This window comes from Gambusia affinis, linkage group LG14, assembly GCF_019740435.1.
Source record: "Gambusia affinis linkage group LG14, SWU_Gaff_1.0, whole genome shotgun sequence".
Taxonomy (NCBI): domain Eukaryota; kingdom Metazoa; phylum Chordata; class Actinopteri; order Cyprinodontiformes; family Poeciliidae; genus Gambusia; species Gambusia affinis.
This window is the reverse complement of record NC_057881.1, coordinates 12854001-12877263: the sequence shown is the minus strand read 5'-3', so window position 1 is coordinate 12877263 and position 23263 is coordinate 12854001. Positions and strand designations below refer to the sequence as shown.

Here is a 23263-nt window from a genome sequence, read left to right as displayed (position 1 = left end):
TGTTTTAACTCAGTACCTCAGATGCACTTTTTTGTAAGTGACAGCCCAATCAATTAAAATTGTTTTGAGTAACAAAGCAGTTGAGTAAGTACAGAGTCAGTGGAATCTAACATTTTGTTAGACACAGCTGGACTTTATGAAATTAAGCAAAAAAAAAAAAAAAAAAAAGCAGTCCAAGTGAAACTAACGCAACTATCATATGTAACAGACATAAATATAAGATCAAGTTAACCATTTTCAATAGATTTTAATGTACCTGCCATTCATTTGCATGAATGTTCATCCTTTCATCCATTTGCCATTTCATCCATCCGGCTGTCCATCCGTTCACAAATTTGTTTGTATGTTTGTCCTTTACTTCACAGTTATCAGCTAATTCTCCAGATTAACATGTCTTGGCACTGGTCAATCAGATTGCAATGTAAAAATAAGCAAACATGAATGACATTTTCCCTGGTGGTGACTTTACTTCCCACTAAGCTTTTGAAACACATTTTTGCTTTTTAATGTGAGCCTCTCTCTCTCATTCATCACCTGTATCTTGTTTGTTTGATTTCTCCACACCTGTTTTCTTATAGTCAGTTTTGGCCTAATATGAGTGAGCAGGTATTATTCCTCCCTTTAAGATTCTCACGTTATTGGCTCTAGTTTGAACTCACTTCAGATTAACTTTAATCATGTTATTGAATTCATGCTGTATCAATACATTCTTGCACTGCTGAATTCTTTCAGATTTATTTTTTTATACCTTCAGATCCTTCTGAGATAACTTCAAACATAGGACAAACTAAAAAGAAATAAAAAACCCGATTACGGTAAAAAAAAATAAAATAAAATAAAATATATATACACTCACAGATTTAATAAACAGCATTGTAAGTAAAAGGTTAGGATTATCGGAGGCGGGACTTAAGTAATTTAAATATCTGACTTGTGACATAGAGGGATGCGATTGGCTTCACGTGCGTTTACGGGGGAGATAAAAAAAAAAAATCGAGCTGGCCCTTTAAAAGCACTCACTGCCTGACTAGTTCAACATATTGGTCAGAGAAAGTTAAGAATTGTTGTGAAGGATAATCACACCAAAGACTGCGACAATGGTTGACCAGTTTGTGGGAACATGGAAGATGATTTCCAGTGAGAACTTTGATGACTACATGAAGGCACTGGGTGAGCTCTTATTAAATTGAGCAAAGTAGGGTTTTTATGAATACTGAAGTCGTTGAATTTCCCCGAAATTTTATTCATTTTTTTGTTCTTCCGTGCTGCAGGTGTGGGTTTTGCCACCCGGCAAGTGGGGAACCGAACCAAGCCTAACTTCGTGATGAGCGTGGATGATCAGGGGATGATCTGTATGAAATCTCAGAGCGCCTTCAAAACTACCGAGGTCAAATTCAAGCTTAACGAGCCTTTCGAGGAGACGACTGCTGATGACCGGAAGACGAGGGTTAGTTTGTTGGGTCTTAATGATTTCAACATTTGGATTTGGAAGGAGTCGCAGCTTTGTCATTTCTTAATTTTTAAAAATTTATTTTAAAACCCCAAATGCTGGAGTTTAACAGTGTCGCTCTCTCCTCTTCTCCGCCCTGCAGACTGTGGTTAGTCTGGACAGCGGCAAGCTTATTCAGAAACAAAGTTGGGATGGTAAAGAAACAAACATCGAAAGGGAAATCTCTGATGGCAAACTCGTGGCGGTAAGTATCTTTTTTTTTTTTTTTTTTTTTTTTTTTTTTAAGCCAATGAAGACCCACCTTAATACTTCAAACTGCATGTTGTAGAGAAATGAGGTCAAATGACTGAAGTTATAAAATAGGATTGCTTTTTATCTTCTTGGACGATGTGGAAGAACTGAGGGGTTCCTTTTGGAAGTCTTGAGTCACACTATCAAAGCAAAAAACTGAATCTTTTTACTTTGCTTTCATTTCTATTTCCATGTATTTAAGGGCAGTTTTGGCTCAGCTAGTCTTTTAGTATTGTGAAAAGCTATTATGTTTTTCTTTCTTTTTAAAATGCTGGAATGAGATCAATTTTACCACACAAAATAAGCATAGCAATAGAAATTCATACTAAATCTTGTTTTTCCTCGCTCTCTTCCTTGACATCGCCTTCTGCATAACTTTCTAAAGACATGCTCCAGATAATATGTCTGGATTCTCTCCACAGAAATGCATAATGGGAGATGTTGTGGCCGTGAGGACGTACGTGAAGGAGTGATGTTGATACTGGATGACCGGCTCAGTTCAATGAGCATGCTCCCAAACTGAAATGGCATGTTCTGCTCTCTGTACAATTGTTGCCAAAGTCTGCTTTTTGTATCTTGTTGCCCTCATCTTGACACCGTCATGGGGTTTTGTTTGAAACTCTTATGGTGGATTTTGTGAATAAAAGCTTAGCTTGAGAATCTATCAAATGTCTGACTCTTTTTGTCATTGAGTCTTAATCAAGGTCACCTTCTAAGATGTTCAAATGCTGGGAAATGTTTGAATAGAAGTTCTCTGGCTTCCAGATTTATCTAATGAGCTGCTTTTAATTCCAAAGGCTGTGTTTCCACGTGCTCAAGGGTTATGAAACATTTTTTTTTTTTTTTCCCCTCCATAGGTCCTTTAAAGGTCAAAACTTTGAGCCATCCTGCATGGATGCCAGGGAATGTGAGCTCTTTTTAGATGGTATGTAGGGGGAAATTCTTTTTATTTTTTTTGGAGTCTGAACATTTCCCATTGCTAATTTACTGGCAGCTGTATGGTGCACAAGAGCATTCTGGGTATCCTTCCCTCCCTTGTTTGCAAGTGGCGACAACCAATTTCCCATGACGGGAAAAGCAGGCCGATGGTACTGATTGGACCTGACTACTAAAACAGCTGAACCTGGACTTGTGGGCCGGCACTCATTGTGGACAATAGACTTGGCAGCTGTGAAGGACACAATGTTTAACCTTCTGGTGAAGAGGCCAAGTGAACAGGAATGTAATGGACTGTTGGCAAAGGTCAATGTGCTGAAGTTGGTGTACTAAATTCCTGTTTTCCACTCAAAACATTTAACTTCAGGTTAATCACCTTTCCTTGGTTCACAATGAAACAAATTCATTAACTCTGTATGGACGCTGCATCCTGCAATCTTATGGTATTAGAATTTTCTGTTAAATGAATTTTATCGTTGCAGAGGGAAATGGTTTGTTGGGCATTTAAGGATGGGAGGTTTTTGTCTCTGGATCAGGTTTTACTAATGAATATACATAAAAACACCAAACTTCACAGCAAATACTTTAACCTATCCACACAGGTCTAGAAATTGAGAAATAAAAATTGACTATCTTAATCTAGATATCTAGATTTTCTATCTAGATATGCGCATAATCTGAATGTCTAACTTCATAAATAAAGGAATTTGACAGATTGATTTTTCAATCTAACTCAAGATGCACTTTATGTGATCTTAAAATGAAACAGCTGTGGAAAAAAAAAACCTAGGCAAAACTGGGGCAAAAAACTGTTATCTCTTTATTCATAAAAAAAAAAATACAGTCCAAAAGGATTCATCAATATAATTTACAAAACTTAATTTTATGCTAAATTCTTTCCTTACAGCAGAAAATGTGTATTTCAACACTCTAGTTAAGGAGATTTGAAATGAAAAATCTATAGGAAATCCAGTAGATTAATGTATTTTTTTTAATCTAACCATTTTTTGATATATAAATTTGACATTAGACCATTGTGCTCCTCTTCTGTAATGATTCATTAATACTACACGGAGTTAAGCAGTAGAATCTGGACAAACAAAACCCAAGCATGGCAAGCTGAATTCAAGTTTGTCCTTGTTGGAAATAACATCAGATTCAAGTAAAAGAATGTGAAAAGAATACAATTTCATTGGTTTAGCCTGAAGCCAGCTAACAGCAAACTGACTACATTATGCAATGATTTCATCTCTTTTCATAGTTGTTTTTCCTCAGCCTGATATGATTCTTTAATGCTGCCATCCCATAATTACAACTCTCCTAACCCTCATACTGACCAGCTGCATTCAAACTAAAAAGCAGCTGTGTGTTCTGCATATGCTTTGTTGTTCATTGCTTTACATGCCAGAAAGCTGATTGAGTAGTTTATCTTCCCAGTGGACCAGTTTAAGATGGTGACTCCTTTAACTAATATTACCTCTAAAGGTACAAGAATAATGGATCGCAATCTTTTATTCTTGGCTTTTGTCTTGATTTGATTGCTGCTCATGAGGTAAGAGTCTGCTGTGTGCACAATCTGAAAGCCAAAAGGCACATCTGCTATGTATTGACTTACAGGTGCACTGCTTGAAAGTCAACAAGGCGTCCCTGTGTCTTTGTTTGGACAACTGCAGGGAACAGGGCGGATCTCCACCTCAGAGTCTTTTCTTCCCAGACATCTTCCACTGCTGTTAACACGGCTTTTCCTGATCAGCTGGAGGTGGACAGCCTTTTAAAACATTCAGTCTTAATTAAAGTGCATGAATCGAGCAACACAACGCAGGGCACTACTGAAATGAAGGATGAAGGATGAGAGAAGAAGTTTGTTATAAGGACAAAGAAGTTTGTTAGGGGCCACAAAATGGCGTAACCCTTGTAGCTCTTCTATTGTAGAGCTACAATAGAATGACTTAGGTCAAAGCGTATTAATGTTTTAAAATGGCTCAAAGTCTAGACCTAAATTTAATTGAGGACTTGAAAAGGAAGTTCACTGATCGGTCCTTCACTTGAACTTCTTTTTTGTTTTTAAAAAGAGCAAAAGTTTTAGTCTCTAGATTAATTTTGGCCTCTGATATGTGGAACAATTTAAAACCTAAAGATCTCAAGTAAACTTGCATATGTTCTCACGCCTGATAGAACGTTGCATCTGGCTGACACCGGGTTTGCTTTGTGTCATGAGAAAGACAGCAGGTCTGGGACTTCAGAGGAATTAACTCATATCCTTTGCATAACATCTGGAAAGCTCCACTTGAGTTTCAGTGTTGACACCCTTCCTCTGCTTGTCCTCAATCTAAACTCAGCCTTACACAAACACCTTTTAAGTTCTAGTGCTTCAACGAAGCTATAAATCTGTAATATACCCTTAGAGCCTCAAGCCTGCACATTGTGTTAGATAACAAGTGGATCTTAAAAGCTTAAATACATTCACATGGTTTGTTACTGAGAATGAGTGGCATGTCTTATCAAATATTTCTCTACTTTATCCTCAGAAGTGAATTTCTGGGGAGTGTTTTGTGAAACGGGGATGGTATGGCGCTTTGTTGGTTTAAAGGAGAGACAAGATCAGGGTCAAAAGGTTCCTGTTTGCTTTTACATCAGAAGCAGCATTCAAGATAGAGAAGTAGATTGGTAAGATAAATATAAAAAGCAAAAGATCCATTACTTTTGTTGTGTGGCTTTGATGTTGGATTGAGGAAATCACCACCGGATAAACAACTTTTTCACGATTTTCGTCTGACATGTGTGGTGAAATCTGACTTAGAGATAAAACAACTTTTCTTGGCTAGAAGCTCTCATTCTCTCATTAGTTACACTAATGAAATCTTATTTGCACTTGACAGCACAAAACCATTTTGATTTATCGTTTTTCAACATTCATCATCAAGCATTTCTCATGCAGTGGAGTTGGCTGTGAGGTGGACTTATGAAAAGATTTCCTGAGATTTTCCCCCAGTGCCTTGACATTCGCTAAAAACACATTAGTTTCATCTTGACTCCTCTCTGCAGGAGAAAAATGGCCTCTGGGTTGATCTGAGATCTGTCTCCAGAGAAACCAAACAGCAGAAATGAGTTATGTGTGAGGAGGCCCCACAGAACCGTGGGGGAGCCTGGCTGCCGTGCAACAAGATTTCCCCTGAGTGATCCCTGCAATTCAGTCATACAGAAGGCTGAATTCTGATTTCATTAATTAGTGTCTAAGCATTTTGCAAGCTGTGCCCTGTGGCTGTACTTGGAATTGCCCTCTGCATCGACTCATTGAATATCTGTGTTTCGATGGTTGTGAAATTGGTCAAAGTTGTGCAGCTGCAGTGATGTGATGTTTTTTATTTTTTTTATTTTTATTTTTTTTACTATTGCAGCAGTTTGAGTAATGTCTACTGTAACTAGATTCATTTTACACTCTGCTCTTAGCAGTTTGCACCAAAAGAGTAAATAATGACTAACACTAGTATCTGACATTCCTACAATAAAGTTGTTGTACATGTTGTACATTAAAAGACATACTTACATCTTGATGCATTAAAATGGACCAAAATACTGGAGAAAGCTGTCACTCAAACAATTGCACAAAACTTACCGCCAGACTGGGATTAATTTGTGTCATCTCGACAAAGATTACATGTGAGGTTTTCCCAGAGAAAATGCAAATGCACAAGGATGGAGCATGCAAAAGTACATGAAAAATGACTTTTGCTAGAGTTTTTACAAACGTCGTTTCATCTGACCTCTAAAGTCACTCCATCTTTCTGCACACAGAGATCCAGAATGGGAAATGTGGTGGCAGTGAGGACCTTTGAAAAGGAGGAATAAAAGTGCTCCAGGATGAGAAGCCCAGCTGGATTCAACGGTCTATTCCTAGAATGACATGTTGTGCCCTTGTGCTTTATTTTCAGCCTCCTACCAACTTGAAACACTAATGTGTTTTGCTTGGAACTGCTTTGATGCTGATTAAATAAAATAAACTAAAGAAATAAACTAAATTTCAATGAATAAATAAATGACACACAAGGAGTGTTTGAGTTTGTTATTTTAGTGGAATGTGTCCTTTATTAATTTCAGACAAAGGCAGGTAAATTCAATGACTTGCCAACAGGGGTTGTGGTGGTGTGATGGCTTGTGCTATTGTCTGAAAGCAAAAAAATATTAGTTATTTTTAAATAGCTTGCATGTTCCATCTGCGTGCATCTGCACTTTTTCATCAGTATGTGTAGAGAAATAATCCTTAGGTTCAGGTTTTGACAAGATGCAATTAATTGCTAGGCCTCATCCTTATTCTTAACAGAATGCTTGGAAATTGTCTTTATTTGCCATAAAAGATTATATGTTACCTGCAAAGTGCCATTTAGCAAAATAAAGCAGATGTTTTGTATGGACTCCAGAAAGTGTTGCGGTCCTCAGACTGCTGCAGCAACTCTGTGTTTAGGTTTAAAATGATAGTCTAACAACTGTTGTCATGGCAGTTGTCCAAAGAAGACAGCAGACAGAGTCAGCCTCAAATGTAACATCCAAAGGATTCTGTAGGGCATATGAGGAAGAGCATTTATTTTGCTTTAGAGAGCACCACAAAGATTCGCTGTTTTTCCAGTCATCCCTGCAGGAGTTCCTGTCAAAGTTTGGTGTAGAATGAGGCCCCTGTATGTGATTGTAAAGCCTGGGGCCTGCAGGAAGGAGGGTGGAAAATCTTTAAAGTGAGACCATGTGAGCAAGCTTCTACACAATAGTACTCCCCTGGGAGCAGAACAAATGAAACTCTGCGTGTACAAACATGAGAACTTGATTGAAGTTTTGTCTTCGGTAGATTTTAGCCAGAAATGGCTAAATAAATAGATAGGTATGGCAAATGAGGTTAAAAAAATGCCATTAGGTGTCATAATATTTGATATATTCTCTCCCCTCTCTTCTCTATTAACAGAAACCATGTGCAGCAGAAATAGAAATAACCTTCATTGTCCCACAGTGGGGAAATTTGGGTGCAACAGCAGCAATTTACAGGTAAATGGAGGCCAGGATAGTCAAACTAAGGTTAAAAAAAAAAGATAGAAAAAAGAAAACTGAAATATAAGAATAAGAGAGTCTAAGGTAAGGGCAAATTTATGACATAAGAAATTTAATACTGTCCAGTTAAATGGCAAAAAAGTGCAACAATTGTGTTTGATGTGATCTTTAAAATGAAAGGACTGGTAATAAAAGAAGGAAAACAGAGAAAACAGATTTTTTTTAAAAAGGTGTTTTTTGTCTGTACCTGATGTCAATGCTGATCGGTGTTAGCATTTTTAAAAGGGTCTGATTGTTGTTTTTCTTAGAAATTTTTTTTTGATTCACTGGTGCAAAAAAAACAACAAAAAAACAAAAACAAACAAAAAACCAACAACAGCCAAAAACTAAACAATAAAAAGAAAAACCTGCACAGCATGCAAAATGGTTTATTTTACAACCACAGGACGCTGAGTTTAAACAGAACTTGTTTCAGGAAAAAACTAACTTCAAACACAAATTACTACGCTCTCAAAACAAATGAGGACTGCAGTTCTCTTGGCCAACAGCGTGTTTGCTTTACTTCTAAAGCAAATATTTGCTTCTTTCAAACAGGTTGTTGCAAAAAAAAAAAATAATAATAATAATAATAAAATAAATAAAATTACCATGCCTTAGTATCAAAATTTAGTCAATAGGAAAAATAACATTCTTTCTGAATTCTTGACTATGTTACATAACCCAAAGAAGAGCCGCAACTGCTACTTTCAAATGTGACAGCAGATACCACAGCCAAGGTTTACCCTGTTTTACCACACAGTAAAGCAAACTGTCTGCAGTCCTATCTTGGTGGAAACAACCCCGTGAGATTTTTAAGAATTTCACAGGATGGTGTAGCACAGAACAAAGACGTTGTGGTGTCTGTACCTTAAGTATGCAGTCACAGACAAACACAGACATGCTGACCTTCCGCTGCAGGTGGTAAGGAGCTGAGAGGTTTTGATACTCAAAAGGTCAGACCATGATTTTTGTCTGCCAGGTCCTTATGGCTCAAATATAAATATATGTTTTCTTAAATAAACAAGTCTTTTTGCTGCAGGAAATGTTGGGGGACATTAGAAAATACTAAGTCTAAAACGTTATTTCGGCACAAATAAACTATTCTTTTTCTCAAGAATAGTGTTTTTGTTTGGGTATGTTTTCAAAAATGGTGAAGAAAGTATGCAAATGCAAGCAGATTACCTCATTTCAAAACAGACAGGCAGGCGGACATATAGATGTTTTTTCTTTCACACATTTCAGACCATCAATTAAATGTCAGTATCAGAAAAAGAAATGAGAATTCTTTAACATTATGTTTCCTCTGTTTTAATTCAGCCACATTGGAAAGTTTTTGAGTATGAATAGCCTATAGATTAATCCAAAACCGTTTTTTTTTTAAATTTATTTATTTTTTACCCCAGAGGGTATATTTTCTGCTATACTTTGGATCATTGTCCTGGTGAACTGCTGCTCTTAAGGTCACAAACTGATGGCCAGGAATTTGTATTTTCCGCTGAATTTGAAAGCAGATTTCATGGTTCAAGACTCTTAGTTTCTGAAGCAGCAAAGCAGCCCAGATCATCCCGCTACCACCACCATGTGGTAGTATGTAAGATGTTATCCTTTGCTTTGCCCCAAGCAAGAATCTCAATGAACCTAAAAGTTGTTTTTGCAAGGGAAAATGTGCAAAGCATCTGCAAATGACAACTCAACAAATTTAACTTCTGCAGTGGTGTTTACAATTTGTGATAGTGTCCCAATAGAGATATTATTACTGACTACATTTCAGTATGGGTTGTCTCTTTTAGTTTGCCAATTGTCAGAGGTGAGTAGACCTCTGACAGTCTGTACTCTGATAATCTGTTTACATCACCCAGTAGCTGCTTTTGCATTTGCACATGGACAAAGGACTTGTATTTGTATTTTGTATTTTTGTATTTTTTAAGGAAACTTAAATTAAAAAATAAACAACAATGGGTCATCAGGAAAGTTGGCTTGACGGACGTTTTGCGACGTGCTGTAGGCAGCAGACGCTTCCCGACAATGCACTGGAGAGATAACCTCAGGGAGGAAAACGGAAACCATTAGTCACAGGCTGACCTTTCTCCAAGCTGCTTGTAGACGGGACTCTCAACAGTCAAAACCCAAACAGCAAGATTTTATTGAACCTTCTGGAAAGAGTTAATAAACTGCAAGAAGCTTGTTCAGAAAACATTAGACTTTTTTTCTTCTTACAGTTTATGTGGTTGTATAAAATATCTTTACATAAAATAAAATGGTAAAATCCCCCTTCTGTTGGATACTGTTTTCATTTATGCTTAGGGTCAAGTTGAATAGTTGAAATCAATCAGTATTTTCAGGGCTGGCCAAAGACTATTTGAGGCCTCAAGTAATGTTTAATTTTGGGCCCCTCCTTCTATTTAGGACATGATCACCATCAAACAACAGATTTCAACACAGATTTGTTGAAATCTGGGAGAGGGGGACCAAGTTTAATTTAAAACCTGTCACCGACTATTGGTTAGGAATTGTGGAGAAGTTTTTATATTTTTTCAGAAACTGAGCGCAAACATAAAGAAAAGATTAAACTCGTAGCATCAGACCGTAACTAAGCTAAGACAAGAGTCAAATGACAAAGGCTGTTCTTTTCACTTTTACTTGAGTGAAGTTCCAAGGTGAAGATTTGGAGAAATGGTAGGTGAGGATTTCTAAAATATCCATGAATGAGTCAAAGAAACTCTCCTGAAATGTTCTTAATGAGGCAATTACGTTATACCGTGATATAAAGCTCTAAAAGTTGATTTTACATAATACCCTCACACCCCTATTTAAAGAATTAAATCTTCTTTTAGTACAAAAAAAGAAGCTAAAATCTCGTAAAAGGACAAATACATTTTCACCGTACTGCCTTAAGTTTGCATTTACTACAAGAAGCGTTTTGACGTTTCAGTTGTTGTAACTAGTGAAATTTTGCTCTTTAATCTAACTTGTTCTCAGTTGTGTCAGGTGCACTCCCTGATGAGATGTTAGTTCTCAATTGTCCACGACTTGTCTGAGGAACATCTAAAAGCACACAAAGAAACCAGAGCTTGTTTCTGATAACCAAACAGCTGTGAACCCTCGGGTTCACAGCTGTTTGAGATAACGTCAGTGTGAATCTCAGCATGACAGAATCACGCTGCCTTCCTTCCAGTGCACAGCTGTGCACCAACAAAAACCAGCACCTTGTGCAGATCCACTTTTTTTTGCGTCCCTTCGGTTGGACTTCGCGATTTAATCGGAGTGAAATACAAAACAAAGGGTTAAAAAGAAGGATTTAACATGCAGCTACAGAAAACTGTCATGTAAAAGGGATGATTGCTGAGGTGAAGGTAAGATTGTGAAGTTGCTTTTGAAACACGACTGAGATGCGATGAAGCAAACAGGGCACACGGACAGGAAGAGGAGGGTTGGTTACTGTTACACCAGCAAACGTCCTTACCTAAGTGTGCTAGCAGCAGGGAAAGGTGCAGTGTGTTTAAAGGTCAAGGAAATGCAGAGAATTAAGTAAGCATGGGGTTTTGAAAAAAACACTTTGCTTGGATCAAAAGCTGGCCAACAAGCGGTGGTGCTCTCATTGTCCCCTTGGGTGTTCCTGTCAAAGCTCAGGGAGGCAGAAATAATTCAGTTAATTGGCTCTCAGAGTTACATATATAAGACCAATCAGGGATACTTTAGGCTAAGAGAAGCAGAGACTTCCCTTTGCTGCCTCAGCAAGCAAAGAAGTTTCTTCCCTTTAGCATGCAACTTTTATCTTTCAGTACAAAAATCTTACATATATTAACACTGTTTTAACAATTCAGCTACACTTTAGGTGCTAACTATAGAAAAGGACAACTGTGAGAGAATGAGAGGCTCTTTGATCTCTGCATGACATCAGTGAATTAAAAAGGTTAATCCCATTTCAAACTGCAAGCGCGGTCTCAAACTACGCAAAACACGAGATGCCTCATGGAGTGTGACCGGCTAGCCACACAAAGTCTGAATCATGTGACTTCTCCCCTCCTCCACCCACTCACAAGACAGGATATGAGTTCTCCCAAGTTTTCTGGAAGTCCGATGGCTGTTTTGTCCGTTTCTTTAACCTGCGACCCACTGCACACATTTTGAATAGGCGACATGCTTTAACCTTTGTATGGAATAACATTTCATACAAGTAGTGGACAATTTATAAATTAGGCAGCCTGCCGGTTTGGAAACTCTGCAGGAACTGAAGAGCCTGTTCCTCTCTGGGGTTTGTCAGGCTTTTAATCTGTTTCTGACAAACTGTGATTCACTTGTAGAGCTTTGAGAGCAGATAGGTCTTGACAAAAAGGGATGTTCTGCTTTCTGTTGAACTTTCACATAGAATATTTGCTGCAACAAACAGAAACGGTGATTATTTTTATTCTCAGAGCTCTTATAGAAAAAAGCGTATACATATTTTTGAATTATGATCTCCTTCTTAAAGAAGCCAACCCCACCCTGTGTAAAAATATTATTATCCCCCTAATTGAAAAATGCAACTTTTCTGGAAGCTGAATTCAATTACACTTGCTACATTTAATCAGAAATCAAGAAATCCCATATATGGAACCAGCCAGGCCACATTAAGTGGGTCAAAAGATTTTAAAAAGCAGTACTGTAAAAAATCAACAGGTACGAAACAGACCCACCGACATATCAATGTGGACAAGGTAACAAAGCCATTTCTGAGGCTTTGGGATGCCAGTGACTCACAGTGAGATTCCTGATCCTCAAATGGAAAAAAAAACATGGGACAGTGAAAAACCTTCCCAGGAGAGGCCAGCCTAACACATATTCCAAGAATGTATCATCAACTTATCTAAAAGCTCACAAAGGACCTTAGAACAGCATTTAACACACTGCAGGCCCATTTGGCTCAGTCAGCAGCAAGAAAGAAACTGGGAAGACTACTGGCCAAAAAGACCAGAAAGGACTATTTTACGTGTGCCCAAGTCTTTAGGAGAAATATGTGGACTAATCAGACAAAAAAGATCCCTCAGAAAGAACATTCACCAAGTGTGACAAAAAAAAATAAAAAAAAATAAAAATCCACAAAAACCCCCCAGAAACAATCTGTACAGAAGCAAATACTTTCTTCCCTTATCTCTGAGTCTTTTATGAGACTATTATGCTGCATATGTCTTTGGAGTGTTTTAGTTGTATTGAGAGTATTGTTGACTTGGATTTCTTCACGCCTAAAATGACTTTTTTCTAATTAAATGGCCTTGTTCAATCAGCAGAATACTTCCTGTTCAGACACAGCAACCTGTTTCACAGAAACCTTATCAGCAACGTGTCCTTTCTACATCAGCAAATGCATTCCTCACTTTTTAGCATTCATTAGACTCAACAGTGAGCACAAGCAAAAGGGAGAGTTATATGATTAGTGAAAGAGAGACTAATATATTTTGTAATTTTCTGTTGTTTTGTGCTTTATTTCTGGCAAGAACATTTGTGTATTATTTGAAAATTGTATAAATTTTCAAGAGTTTATCTTTGACTTTTGCAAGAGATTTAAGGATTTTCTGTCTACTATTAAATTACTTTCCCTCAACAATGACTAATAAATAATTTAAGCAAAAAAAACAGAAAAAAAAACAAGAAATGTTGAGGCAGGTTATTATTAGCAGCTGGACTCAATCTATTGTGTGTTTTTTCGCTAAGTCAACAAAAGTCAAAAGGAAAAATAATATTATAACAGATATAGTTTCATACACACTAATCAGACACGCTGCAATTCCAGTAGGTTTTTGGGTTTTCTATGCAGGTCAGCTTCTGCCAGACACAGCTTTTATTTGGACCCGATTAGTTTTGGGCACAGTCATCGCATGGCCTCTGTTGGCCGGGATCACGCTCATTGGTGTCCGCATCACTGGACCTATTCAGGCGGGCCGGCACAATTGCGTAGAACTGGCAGACATAACGCTTAACCCAAAGTGTCAGGCCAGCCCAGTCAGCAAATGCAATGCCCCCTCAACATACCCCTGTCTCCTTTTTAAATTGTAGTTAGATGGAGGGACTGAGACATGAGAAGAAAAAAGAAAAGAATGGGATAAGTAAGAGACAGAGGGGACCAGTTCGAGAGAAAAAAAAGAAAAAGAAAAAAAGACACAGGGCGTAGGTGAGAAAAAGACATATTGTCCTGCAAGTCAACTTTTACACAGTTCTGAAATTGACCCCAGTGACCTATGTGCCAAATGACCGATTAGTCACTGCTTTTACATATTTAGGATTCCAGCATGCTTGCATTTATCCAACCAGTCTAAGTAAGTTTCTGCTAACTGTAAAAATCTAGAATTAAAATTGTTTTCTAAATACAGACAGACAAAAAGCAAACTTGGCATAAGACAACGTAAAGTATGAACAATAACTGGTTACAGATTGCAAATATGAGAAGACAGGAGACACATTTAGGCATGCATTTTTAGTAGCTAAGAGTGCTATTTAGCTAATTAGTCCTCTGCTGCCCTCTTGTGTTGTAACCAGTTTAGCTCAGGGCATTTTCCCATCTTCCTGCAGATAGTTTATTAAAGATGAGTGACATGGAACGCCATAAAAATGATGGGACTTGTTTTGTAAACTGATAAAAACATTAAAGTGGCCTTTACAAAATAATATATATAAATTGTAGGTGAAATGATTTATTTCTATTATTTTTTATAATAGTCTTTAAAATACCAGAATTTGCACATGACTTTATGTTTTTGTCTGTCTGATCACGTCATCATAAATATTAAATCCGATGTTATGATCAGTTACTTAGTTTTTGAATAGTCTTTTTATCTTGTTTACTCTAACTGAAAATCTGAAAATTGTTGATAATCGTGTAAAACTGCAGCGGTTTTCACGAACTCAGAACTAACAGGTGTCGCTTAACGTAAAATAAAATTTACAGCAAGCGCCTTTAACTGGCTCATACCATTAATGGTTAAAGAGAGGGGTGAAGTCCCGTTTGTTGAAACTTTATAGTGTCTTTAGTTCTTTTATGCGGTGATAAAACTGCCAGTAGTCTAATGGTTTATGTTATTATTAAGCTTTCTAGGTATATATCACCGAAAGAGCAGTTGTAAAAGAAATCTACAAGAGTTACCACGACCGGTGCTTCCCGTCGTTACTAACAGAGGTAGGGACCGCTGGCTAAGAATGAGCGGCACCAACTGTCAGGTGCAAGACTTAGAAAAGGACTTGAATCAATTTATTGTGGAGTAACTTAGACGTATTTGTGACAATGACGGATAGCGGCAGTCGCGACGGCTCTGAAACAGAAACAAAGCAGCTCCAGGCTAACGCTACGACGGAGTACTGCTCAAAGTTGCAGCAGTGGATGTGGGAGTATTACTGGGGATATGCTAGCTGGCAGAGCTGGGCGGCTCTGTCAGCCTTCCCCTTGCTACCGCCGAGCTCTGCCGCTCAGACACCGGCTGCTCATTCTTTCATTCCCGCTAGCGGACAGCAAGCGTTTGAGCCCGGGAACTGGTTCGGCTACCCGTACGCTTTCAGACACCCGGGGTCCTCGATTCCTTACCCGGGTGGTCTGCAGGCGGAGCAGCGCGCAGTCGCGACCGATGTGCGGCAGCAGAACGGAAGTCCACCGCAGGCAGGTAGGTGGTGGCCTGTACTGTTTTTACAGAAACATCCCCAAGCATGGTGTAATGTGCGTGGTTCCTTAAAGAGTTAAGATAAGTCATGAGTGTAATGCGAAGCAGGCTTAAGAAGAGGTCCAGGTGGAAACAGGCTTATATAATTAGAGTTGTCCCAAAGACTCTTTGGACCTATTGTTTACCACACTGGTTGTTTTCTGCAGATCTAAAGTAGCTTCAAAATAACAACAGTACCTCACAAAATAATCCCTGCACTATAAGCTTTGGCATCACAAACGTCACAGTATTTTCTTTTTTAAATTGTATTTGCTCTAGAATCATGAAATGATGCATAACAGTGAGGTGAGTGGAAAATTATTTATGGTTTTCATACTTGAAACTAAAAAGTGTGGCGTGCATTTATTTAAATCGTAGTAGGACCACCTCTGTATTACATTTGCACATTTTTGGGGGGACATGTCTCTTCCTTATTTGCACATCTAGTTATTAAACTTTCATTCAGTTACATTGTAGGAAGAAGCATGTGTAAATGGCAGCTTTCAAGTCTTGTCATCTCGGACTTTCAGTAGCCTGTTTTGGCTCACAATTTGTCACCTACTCCCGCTCCCTCAAAAAGTAAGATTGAAACCGTGCTCGTTGTTTTAGAGTTATTTTATTTATTTTTCCTCATGCCTCCTCCTATCTCCTTGGGCTGTTACTCCTTTATATACTCTCAGGTCAGCTGATCAGCTGCTCCTCTGTGTGCCAAAAAGTGAAAGTTAGCTTGGAGGGGACTACAGTTTTGCTGTGGTAGCCCCTACAATGTGGAAAATACTTTTGTATTTGCCTTTGCTTTTGACACAATATGAGATGCTGATTTTAATTTATGTTATTTTCCTTATAATCGGGTATATGAGTTACAAAGTATTTTGTGCTTTGAGTAAAGCTATTGATTTGTAATATTAATAGGTTTTTTAATGAATTGCTATTAATAAATCAGAAGAATATTCCAACATTTTGTCTCTACATCATATTGTACAGGACGAGAGTACACCATCCCCTCCCCTCTGCAGAGGTTACTGGCAGAGACGGTGGATTTCTTCATCCTGTTTTGTGTGAAGGCCACCATCGTCTTATGGATCATGCATCTCTTCGGAATGAAGTGAGGAAAATAAATCTGAAAGCCTTAAACAAAACTCCTAATTTAAAGATTCCCAAATTTTGCTCTTTGCCAATTATACTACCAACAATGTTCTAATGAGTCCGTCATCCAGAACCACCCTCACCAACAAACTGTATCGTCTCCTTTCAGGGACATTGCCAAGTTTATCACCCACTTCATCATTGAGGAGATCGATGAGAACACGTCCATCGAGGACCTGCAGAAAATGATGGCGGTCGCTTTGGTTTACAGAGTCTTTGTCTGCGTTTATGAGGTGGGATGCATTTCTTGTCGCCTGCTCTTAAGAAACTAACTAGTTCAAGTTTATCAAGATTCAGGTGAAGTAGAATGTATTTAATTCAAATGGAGTCTTCTGACTTGGACTGTTGTAGTTCTAATAAGATTTTAAATACCACACAACATTACTTTGGGTTTAATTTGGAGTTAAATAGATGACTTTTTAGTATTAGGCATGTTGATGGAGGAATCAGTAATAGTTGAAGATGTGTGTTACTGCTTGTGAACAGGTATCTGATATACAGAGTGGTGGTTTGTCAAAGTTAAACCGAACTTGTCTTTTTAATTCAACTCCAACTGAGTTTCCAAAACATACATTTATTTGAAGAAAAATGGAGGCAACACATTGGTCAGCATGCCAATGTGTTTTGTGCAAAACTAATTTTTTGAGCAAAACCCCATTATTTTCCCTTTCAACTCTGAATCTTTTAAACAAAAGGCCCATGCTGCACAGCCTTATTAAGCTGACCACAGTCTCCGCACCTACCAGCTTACACTTCTTCCATATAATTAACAACAAAGCGCAGATTAAAGATGAAGGTCATTTCTACTGCATTCGCGAGGAGCTGCTTTCCTTTCTGCATGAGCAGATTTCTCACAACAAAACATCCTGTTCCATAGAGAACCGTGATGCAACGTTGCGTTCAGAATTGCGGGAGGTGAAGTCATGTATTTTGCGTCTCCTGTTGGACGTCTGTGTCAGAGGCTTTGTTTTCCCACATGGGGCTAACCTCTGGGACGCTTAGGCACCTCGGCTCAAACTGCATCTGGCCTTTTTTTTTTTTTTTCTTGTTGTTGCATATAAATATGTAAATAAAGTGAAACAGAAAATCATAGTAACAATTCAGTTCAATAGTTTATGTGCTTATAAATGCATTATATGTTTTTTTCTTTACATTTTTCTTTTAATTTTGATATTTATCGTGGCATTGTTATGATCATATGAGCTGTAAAGTATTGTTTTGGGATTTTTTTTCCCCCATTATTTTTGTTTTTCCACTGTTCGTCCCTTGAGAGTAGCAGTAAAGATTGATATCTTTAAAAGTATGATTGAATTCAGCTTTCCTTGTGCTGCTTTATGATAAAATCATTTCCTAATTGGTGAGCTGGAATGGCCATGTTTTATTTATTTATTTGTTTTAGGGCAGTTTTTATATTTGGTATCAAATTCTAAAAACTGCCTGGACTATTGTGTTCCTTATCTACATTTAATTCTTTTTATTTTTGAATGTTTACTCTTTTTTTTTTTTTTTTTTCAATTAAAAAGTAAAAATAGTTTTTTACTATATATACGTTTACTCCAGCCTCTTCACCACGTCGATGATGCTATGTTAATGCTAAAGCGATGTTAATGCTTATGCTAACTTATTCCCCAAAATAGTTGTAGGTAATACACTCCTGATCAAAATCTTAAGACCAGTCAGAAATTTGCAAGAATTAGCATTTTGCAACACTGAATCTTAAGAAGGTTCTAAGTAGAGCTTCACAATGTTAAAAGGACAAATCAGTGCAAGAGACAAGAACATTTGAGCAGGGAATTGTCTGAAAACTGCATTTACACTCAAACATGATTTTTTCAGCTGATCAAAAGTTTAAGACCATAGTCTTTAAAAGCCAAAAGCTGTGCAAACATCTGGATTCCATGTCATTTTCTGTGAAGTCTTTACACTGTCAAGACCTCCTGATGGCAAAAGCAAAAAAGCTCACTGACTTTGAACGTGGTAGGATTGTTGAGCTGCATAAGCAAGGCCTCTCTGGCGTGCCATCGCTGCTGAGGTTGGACGCAGTAAGACAGTCATTTTGCATTTTTTAAATGATCCTGAGGGTTATGGAACAAAAAAGTCAAGTGGTAGACCCAAAAAAATTTCACCAGCTCTGAGCCGCAGGATCCGATTGGCTGTCCGTCAAGACACGGGACGATCCTCTACCCAGATTAAGGCCATTACTGGTGCTGACTGCAGCCCAATAACCATCAGACGGCATCTGCGAGAGAAGGGCTTCAGAAACAAAAAACGTCTTCAAAGGCCACGTCTTCTTCAACGCCACAGAATTGCCCGTTTGGACTTTGCAAGGATGCACCAAACATGGGACATTGAAAGGTGGAAGAAAGTTGTCTTCTCTGATGAGAAAAAATTTAACCTTGATGGTCCTGATGGCTTCCAACGTTACTGGCATGACAGGGAGATCCCACCTGAGATGTTTTCTACGGCACAGTGGTGGGGGCGCCATCATGATTTGGGGTCGTTTTTCCTTCAATGGAACAATGGAGCTTCAGGTTGTGCAGGGGCGTCAAACAGCAGCTGGCTATGTGGAGATGTTGCAGCGGGCATCCCTCATGACTGAGGGCCCTCGTCTATGTGGTAATGATTGGGTTTTTCAACAGGACAATGCTGCAGTTCACAATGCCCGCCTGACAAAGGAGTTCTTCCAAGAGAACAACATCACTCTTTTGGACCATCCTGCATGTTCCCCGGATCTAAACCCAATTGAGAACATTTGGGGATGGATGGCAAGGGAAGTTTACAAAAATGGACATCAGTTCCAGACAATGGATGCCCTTCGTGAAGCCATCTTCAACACTTGGAGCAACGTTCCCACTAGCCTCCTGGAAACACTGGCATCGAGCATGCCTAAACGATTGTTTGAAGTCATCAACAAGAATGGTGGAGCTACTCATTACTGAGTCCTTTTTTTTGACATTTTGATTTCTGTTTTGGGGGGTTTTCGGGTTTTTTTGAGCTATGGTCTTAAACTTTTGATCAGCTGAAAAAATCATGTTTGAGTATAAATGCAGTTTTCAGACAATTCCCTGCTCAAATGTTCTTGTCTCTTGCACTGATTTGTCCTTTTAACATTGTGAAGCTCTACTTAGAACCTTCTTAAGATCCAATAGTGCAAAATGCAAATTCTTGCAATTTTTTGACTGGTCTTAAGATTTTGATCAGGAGTGTATGTTGATGCTATAATACTTGTAAAAGGAGCCCAATCCAGACATTGGGTGGATTGTATTGTACTATACAGTACGCAGCTTTTTTTGACAGTCTTATCTTCTTGTTTAATCAGACAATCTGCATTTGGGGCGCCGGAGGTGCGACTCCAGGGAAGTTTCTGCTCGGTCTGCGGGTGGTGACCTGCGACACGTCCACCATGGTACGACCCAACCGCATTTTTGTGGTTCCAGCATCTAATGTTTCTCTGTCGGCGTGAGTAATCAACCCTTTATATTTCTTTTTTTTACATCAAAGTGGATGTCCTCAATATTTGAAATTGAGAGGTTCAAGTTGCATTTTAAAAGAACAAACAAATTTCTTACATTCGCAGCTCCACTGTGCGAGCGTTGAACAAGAACTTCTCCATCGCTTTTCTCTTTCCTGTCTTCATCACGCTCCTCTTCTTCCAGCACAACAGGACAGTTTACGACATTGTGGCCGGCACCATAGTGGTCCAACGCAGAGGGGCCTAAAAAGTGGCCCCCTTCTCCCAACCTTTTGTTTCACTGACTCGGCCACTGCTGCATGTCAAAGAGTGATTGTTCTGTTTTTCCATCAGGATCCACCTAATTTATTCTACATTAAAATTTTATTGCACTGAAAAGAATAATGGGTCATAACATCCCTACACGGACGTTGGGCTACATTTTGAAAGGACATGAATACAGATACGGTAGTAGAATATTAAGTTAAATGAAATGAATGGTGTGTGAGGATTTCAGTTTTCTTATTAAAAAAAAAAAGTCTCTTTGCCTCTTTAAGGCAGAAATATATGCAAAGTCAACCTTTTTTATATTTATTTAAAATCTGTTTTCAAATACCTACATATGATATGGATATGGTCTTTTTGTAGATGTTGTGGTATTAGTGCCAAACAATTTACTTTTGCCTAACCCTAAATATGCAACTTTCAGGTCAAAATTGAAGATGTATTGTTTGATCAAGCTATTTTATGCTTTATGAATAATAAAAAAAGGCAGCATTGAAAACATTTAAAAATATGCTTAAGTAAAATATAAGATACATCAGCAGGACTGATGTGGGAATAGGCCAATCTAATATTTTATGTCTCCAGAATTGGTAGCAAAGCTGCTGTCTGCTCATGAGCCCAAAGTTGTTCATGCAGACCAAAATGTAAAATATATGCACACAAAACGTAATATATAGCACGTACTTTTGGTTTCTTGATTCAAAAAAGAAAATTGTCTTGGGCAACTGTTTGGATGGCCTCTGAAGTATTACGATTGCGTTGTAAATTAAGAAAGGGTTGCAGTAAAGCGATGTTGCATAATCTGTCAGTATGTAGGTTTTTTTCTTTATCTTTTGAGTTAGGAGAGAATTTAGTTACGCATTTGTTTTTTTTTAAAGCTAAAATCTTTTAAGTCCAATTTACCATGTTGTTTCTTTAGTAACTGTGGTCATATCTATAACATCAGTTTGGTTAGATTTTTCAAATGTCCATTTATTGTGCCTATGGATGATTTGAACTGCTTTGATTTATTGAGTTTGAAAGTTTCTATGTCATATTATGCATAGTTTGTAAGTTACAAAAAAGACATTTTGTGACTCAGGGCAACTTGTTAGCATTGACAATATTTTACTTAATATTAAATGTCATTTCTGTATATGACTAATATGAGAACATTCTGGTATTAAAGTACTAAGCAGTAAATGGATTTAATCCATGCAAGAAGTATATTTGTGTTTGCATTGTCCCACCAATGAATGTCTTTACCTGGACTTACCCTACAATCACACTAAAATGTAAGCAATGCAAGATTTTTGATTAAAATAATCCACATAAATTAACTGTTTTTAAGAAAAATCTGGTCACATATGTTAAGTACTAGTGTTTAAATGATTTTCCTGTTTCTTCTCTTGTGTTTGTCATTATTAACTGCCTGGCCAAAAACAAACAGTTCAAACACTAATATTTTGTTGGGTTGCCTGATTACGGCATGCATGTGTTGTAGCACTATTTTGATGACCTTGAGCAATGTCATGACATTTATTCCCATTTGCATTATTGTTTCACCAAGATCTTGTATTGATCTTGGTGAAATAATAATCTTGTATTGATTATGAGAGTCCATTGAGTTCTCTCACCGTTAAACTCTACTCTGTGTTTTTTGTTCTGCAGTTTGATTTCACCAAACATTTAAATGATCGCTGATCATTCGATGACGATGGTCTTCCAATTTCTAATAATGTGTTGGACAGTTGTGCGATCTTCTTAGTTTTCTCTGCTTGATGCCAATGATGTGACTCTTAAACAAATAACATCTTTTCCATGACCACAGGATGTGTCATTAGGCTTGGTTGTTTAAGAAATGAGAAACTACGTTTTCAGCAGTTGGGGTTAATTAACTTGTTGCCAGCTGGAAAATGAGAGCCACCGCTGTAATTATCCAATAGCTGGCTTGTAGTGGTTTGCTTAATGAAATTCAGATGGTGACTAGTTTTTTTTTGGTTGTGTATTTTCTTTTTTACCCAGCCCTAATGTCAATGTCTGGATAATAGTCAATTAAGAATGATTTTATACTGAGCAAACCACATAACAAGGAACATAGTTGTTCATGGCATTGTATTTCATGTATATTTAGAGCTATAAATTTGTTTTATAAGTTCTTGGTGAAGAGTCAGTGACCGTTTTTAGATATAAAAGAAAACCGTTAAAAGATGTGCCGTCTTTTCCCTGCTTTCGCACGTTTATAGCCTCACCACATGGGGGCAGCAGAGGTCAGAACAGGCCAGACTCGGCGAACTACACCTACGAAAAAAAAAGTAAAATGTCCATTTGTGAATTCATATATTGGGGCAGTGTTAGCAATGCCGCACTTGAGACTGAAAAATGTAACCTTATGGCCTTTTTTTCAACTGAACCAACAATTTCTACTGCATGTTTGCTGTTGACTCCCAGTTGTAGACTTTCCTTTTCAACAAAGTTTTATTGATCCCAAAGGGAAATTAAATGTTCTTATTAATAATTCTTGGTTCTTCAGAGTTTTTGTAGATTGCTGGCTATTGACAGAAAGGATCCAGGTCCTTTCTATCAGTAGATGATCCCCTGTAGCAGTCAGTATTACAGTGAATTTAAGAAAAGCCTCCGACTGAAGATACATTTGTTTTTTATATGGCAGTCTCATTAAAAGAATGCTCAAGATTTTCTTGATTTTTACGTAAAATTCTTCTTTGCATCCGCACGTCTTAGAGGCTCCACAGTAATACACAGAACAGAACCAGCTTTCTTTAGCACTTTGCTTAGCCTTTGGCTAAGTCTTTGGCAAGAGATGACACAACAGACTTACAGAAGATAAGTCTGTTGTGTCTGACAACATCTTGCTGCAAACCTTGAAGGATCTGCGCTTTCTCAAGAAGTACAGCCCACTCTGTCATTGCTGTATAAAGGAGAGCATCAATAGTGTCTATTTTGGTGGCAATAGATCACATAAAATTT

At 38.0% G+C, this 23263-nt stretch overlaps 2 protein-coding genes across 3 annotated transcripts; both read left to right on the top strand.

The window, feature by feature from the left end:
• Window positions 1-969: 969 nt before the first annotated feature.
• fabp4a (fatty acid binding protein 4a) lies at window positions 970-2405 on the top strand. Its single transcript, XM_044139476.1, has 4 exons — window positions 970-1170; window positions 1272-1447; window positions 1593-1694; window positions 2164-2405. The coding sequence occupies exons 1-4, from the start codon at window positions 1098-1100 to the stop codon at window positions 2212-2214; spliced, it is 402 nt and encodes a 133-aa protein (XP_043995411.1). The 5' UTR covers window positions 970-1097; the 3' UTR covers window positions 2215-2405.
• Window positions 2406-14756: 12351 nt separating this feature from the next.
• Window positions 14757-22793, top strand: fam8a1a (family with sequence similarity 8 member A1a). 2 transcript variants are annotated; one of them, XM_044139474.1, is made up of 5 exons: window positions 14757-15378; window positions 16399-16519; window positions 16670-16793; window positions 19880-20019; window positions 20217-20410. In XM_044139474.1, exons 1-5 carry the CDS (start codon window positions 15006-15008, stop codon window positions 20254-20256), a joined length of 798 nt encoding a protein of 265 aa, XP_043995409.1. In that variant the 5' UTR covers window positions 14757-15005; the 3' UTR covers window positions 20257-20410. The 2 variants fall into 2 exon arrangements, with proteins under 2 accessions (XP_043995409.1, XP_043995408.1); XM_044139473.1 differs by having other exon boundaries at window positions 14764-15378; window positions 20138-22793.
• Window positions 22794-23263: the final 470 nt, after the last annotated feature.

Bases quoted from the DNA above. Each gene is read 5' to 3' on its own strand.
- fam8a1a (XM_044139473.1), top strand. From the start codon at position 15,006: ATGACGGATAGCGGCAGTCGCGACGGCTCTGAAACAGAAACAAAGCAG. The intron at 16,520-16,669 runs GTGAGGAAAATA...GTCTCCTTTCAG, and splicing joins ATGCATCTCTTCGGAATGAA to GGACATTGCCAAGTTTATCA. The intron at 16,794-19,879 runs GTGGGATGCATT...TTGTTTAATCAG, and splicing joins TCTTTGTCTGCGTTTATGAG to ACAATCTGCATTTGGGGCGC.
- fabp4a (XM_044139476.1), top strand. From the start codon at position 1,098: ATGGTTGACCAGTTTGTGGGAACATGGAAGATGATTTCCAGTGAGAAC. The intron at 1,448-1,592 runs GTTAGTTTGTTG...TCCGCCCTGCAG, and splicing joins CTGATGACCGGAAGACGAGG to ACTGTGGTTAGTCTGGACAG. The intron at 1,695-2,163 runs GTAAGTATCTTT...TTCTCTCCACAG, and splicing joins CTGATGGCAAACTCGTGGCG to AAATGCATAATGGGAGATGT.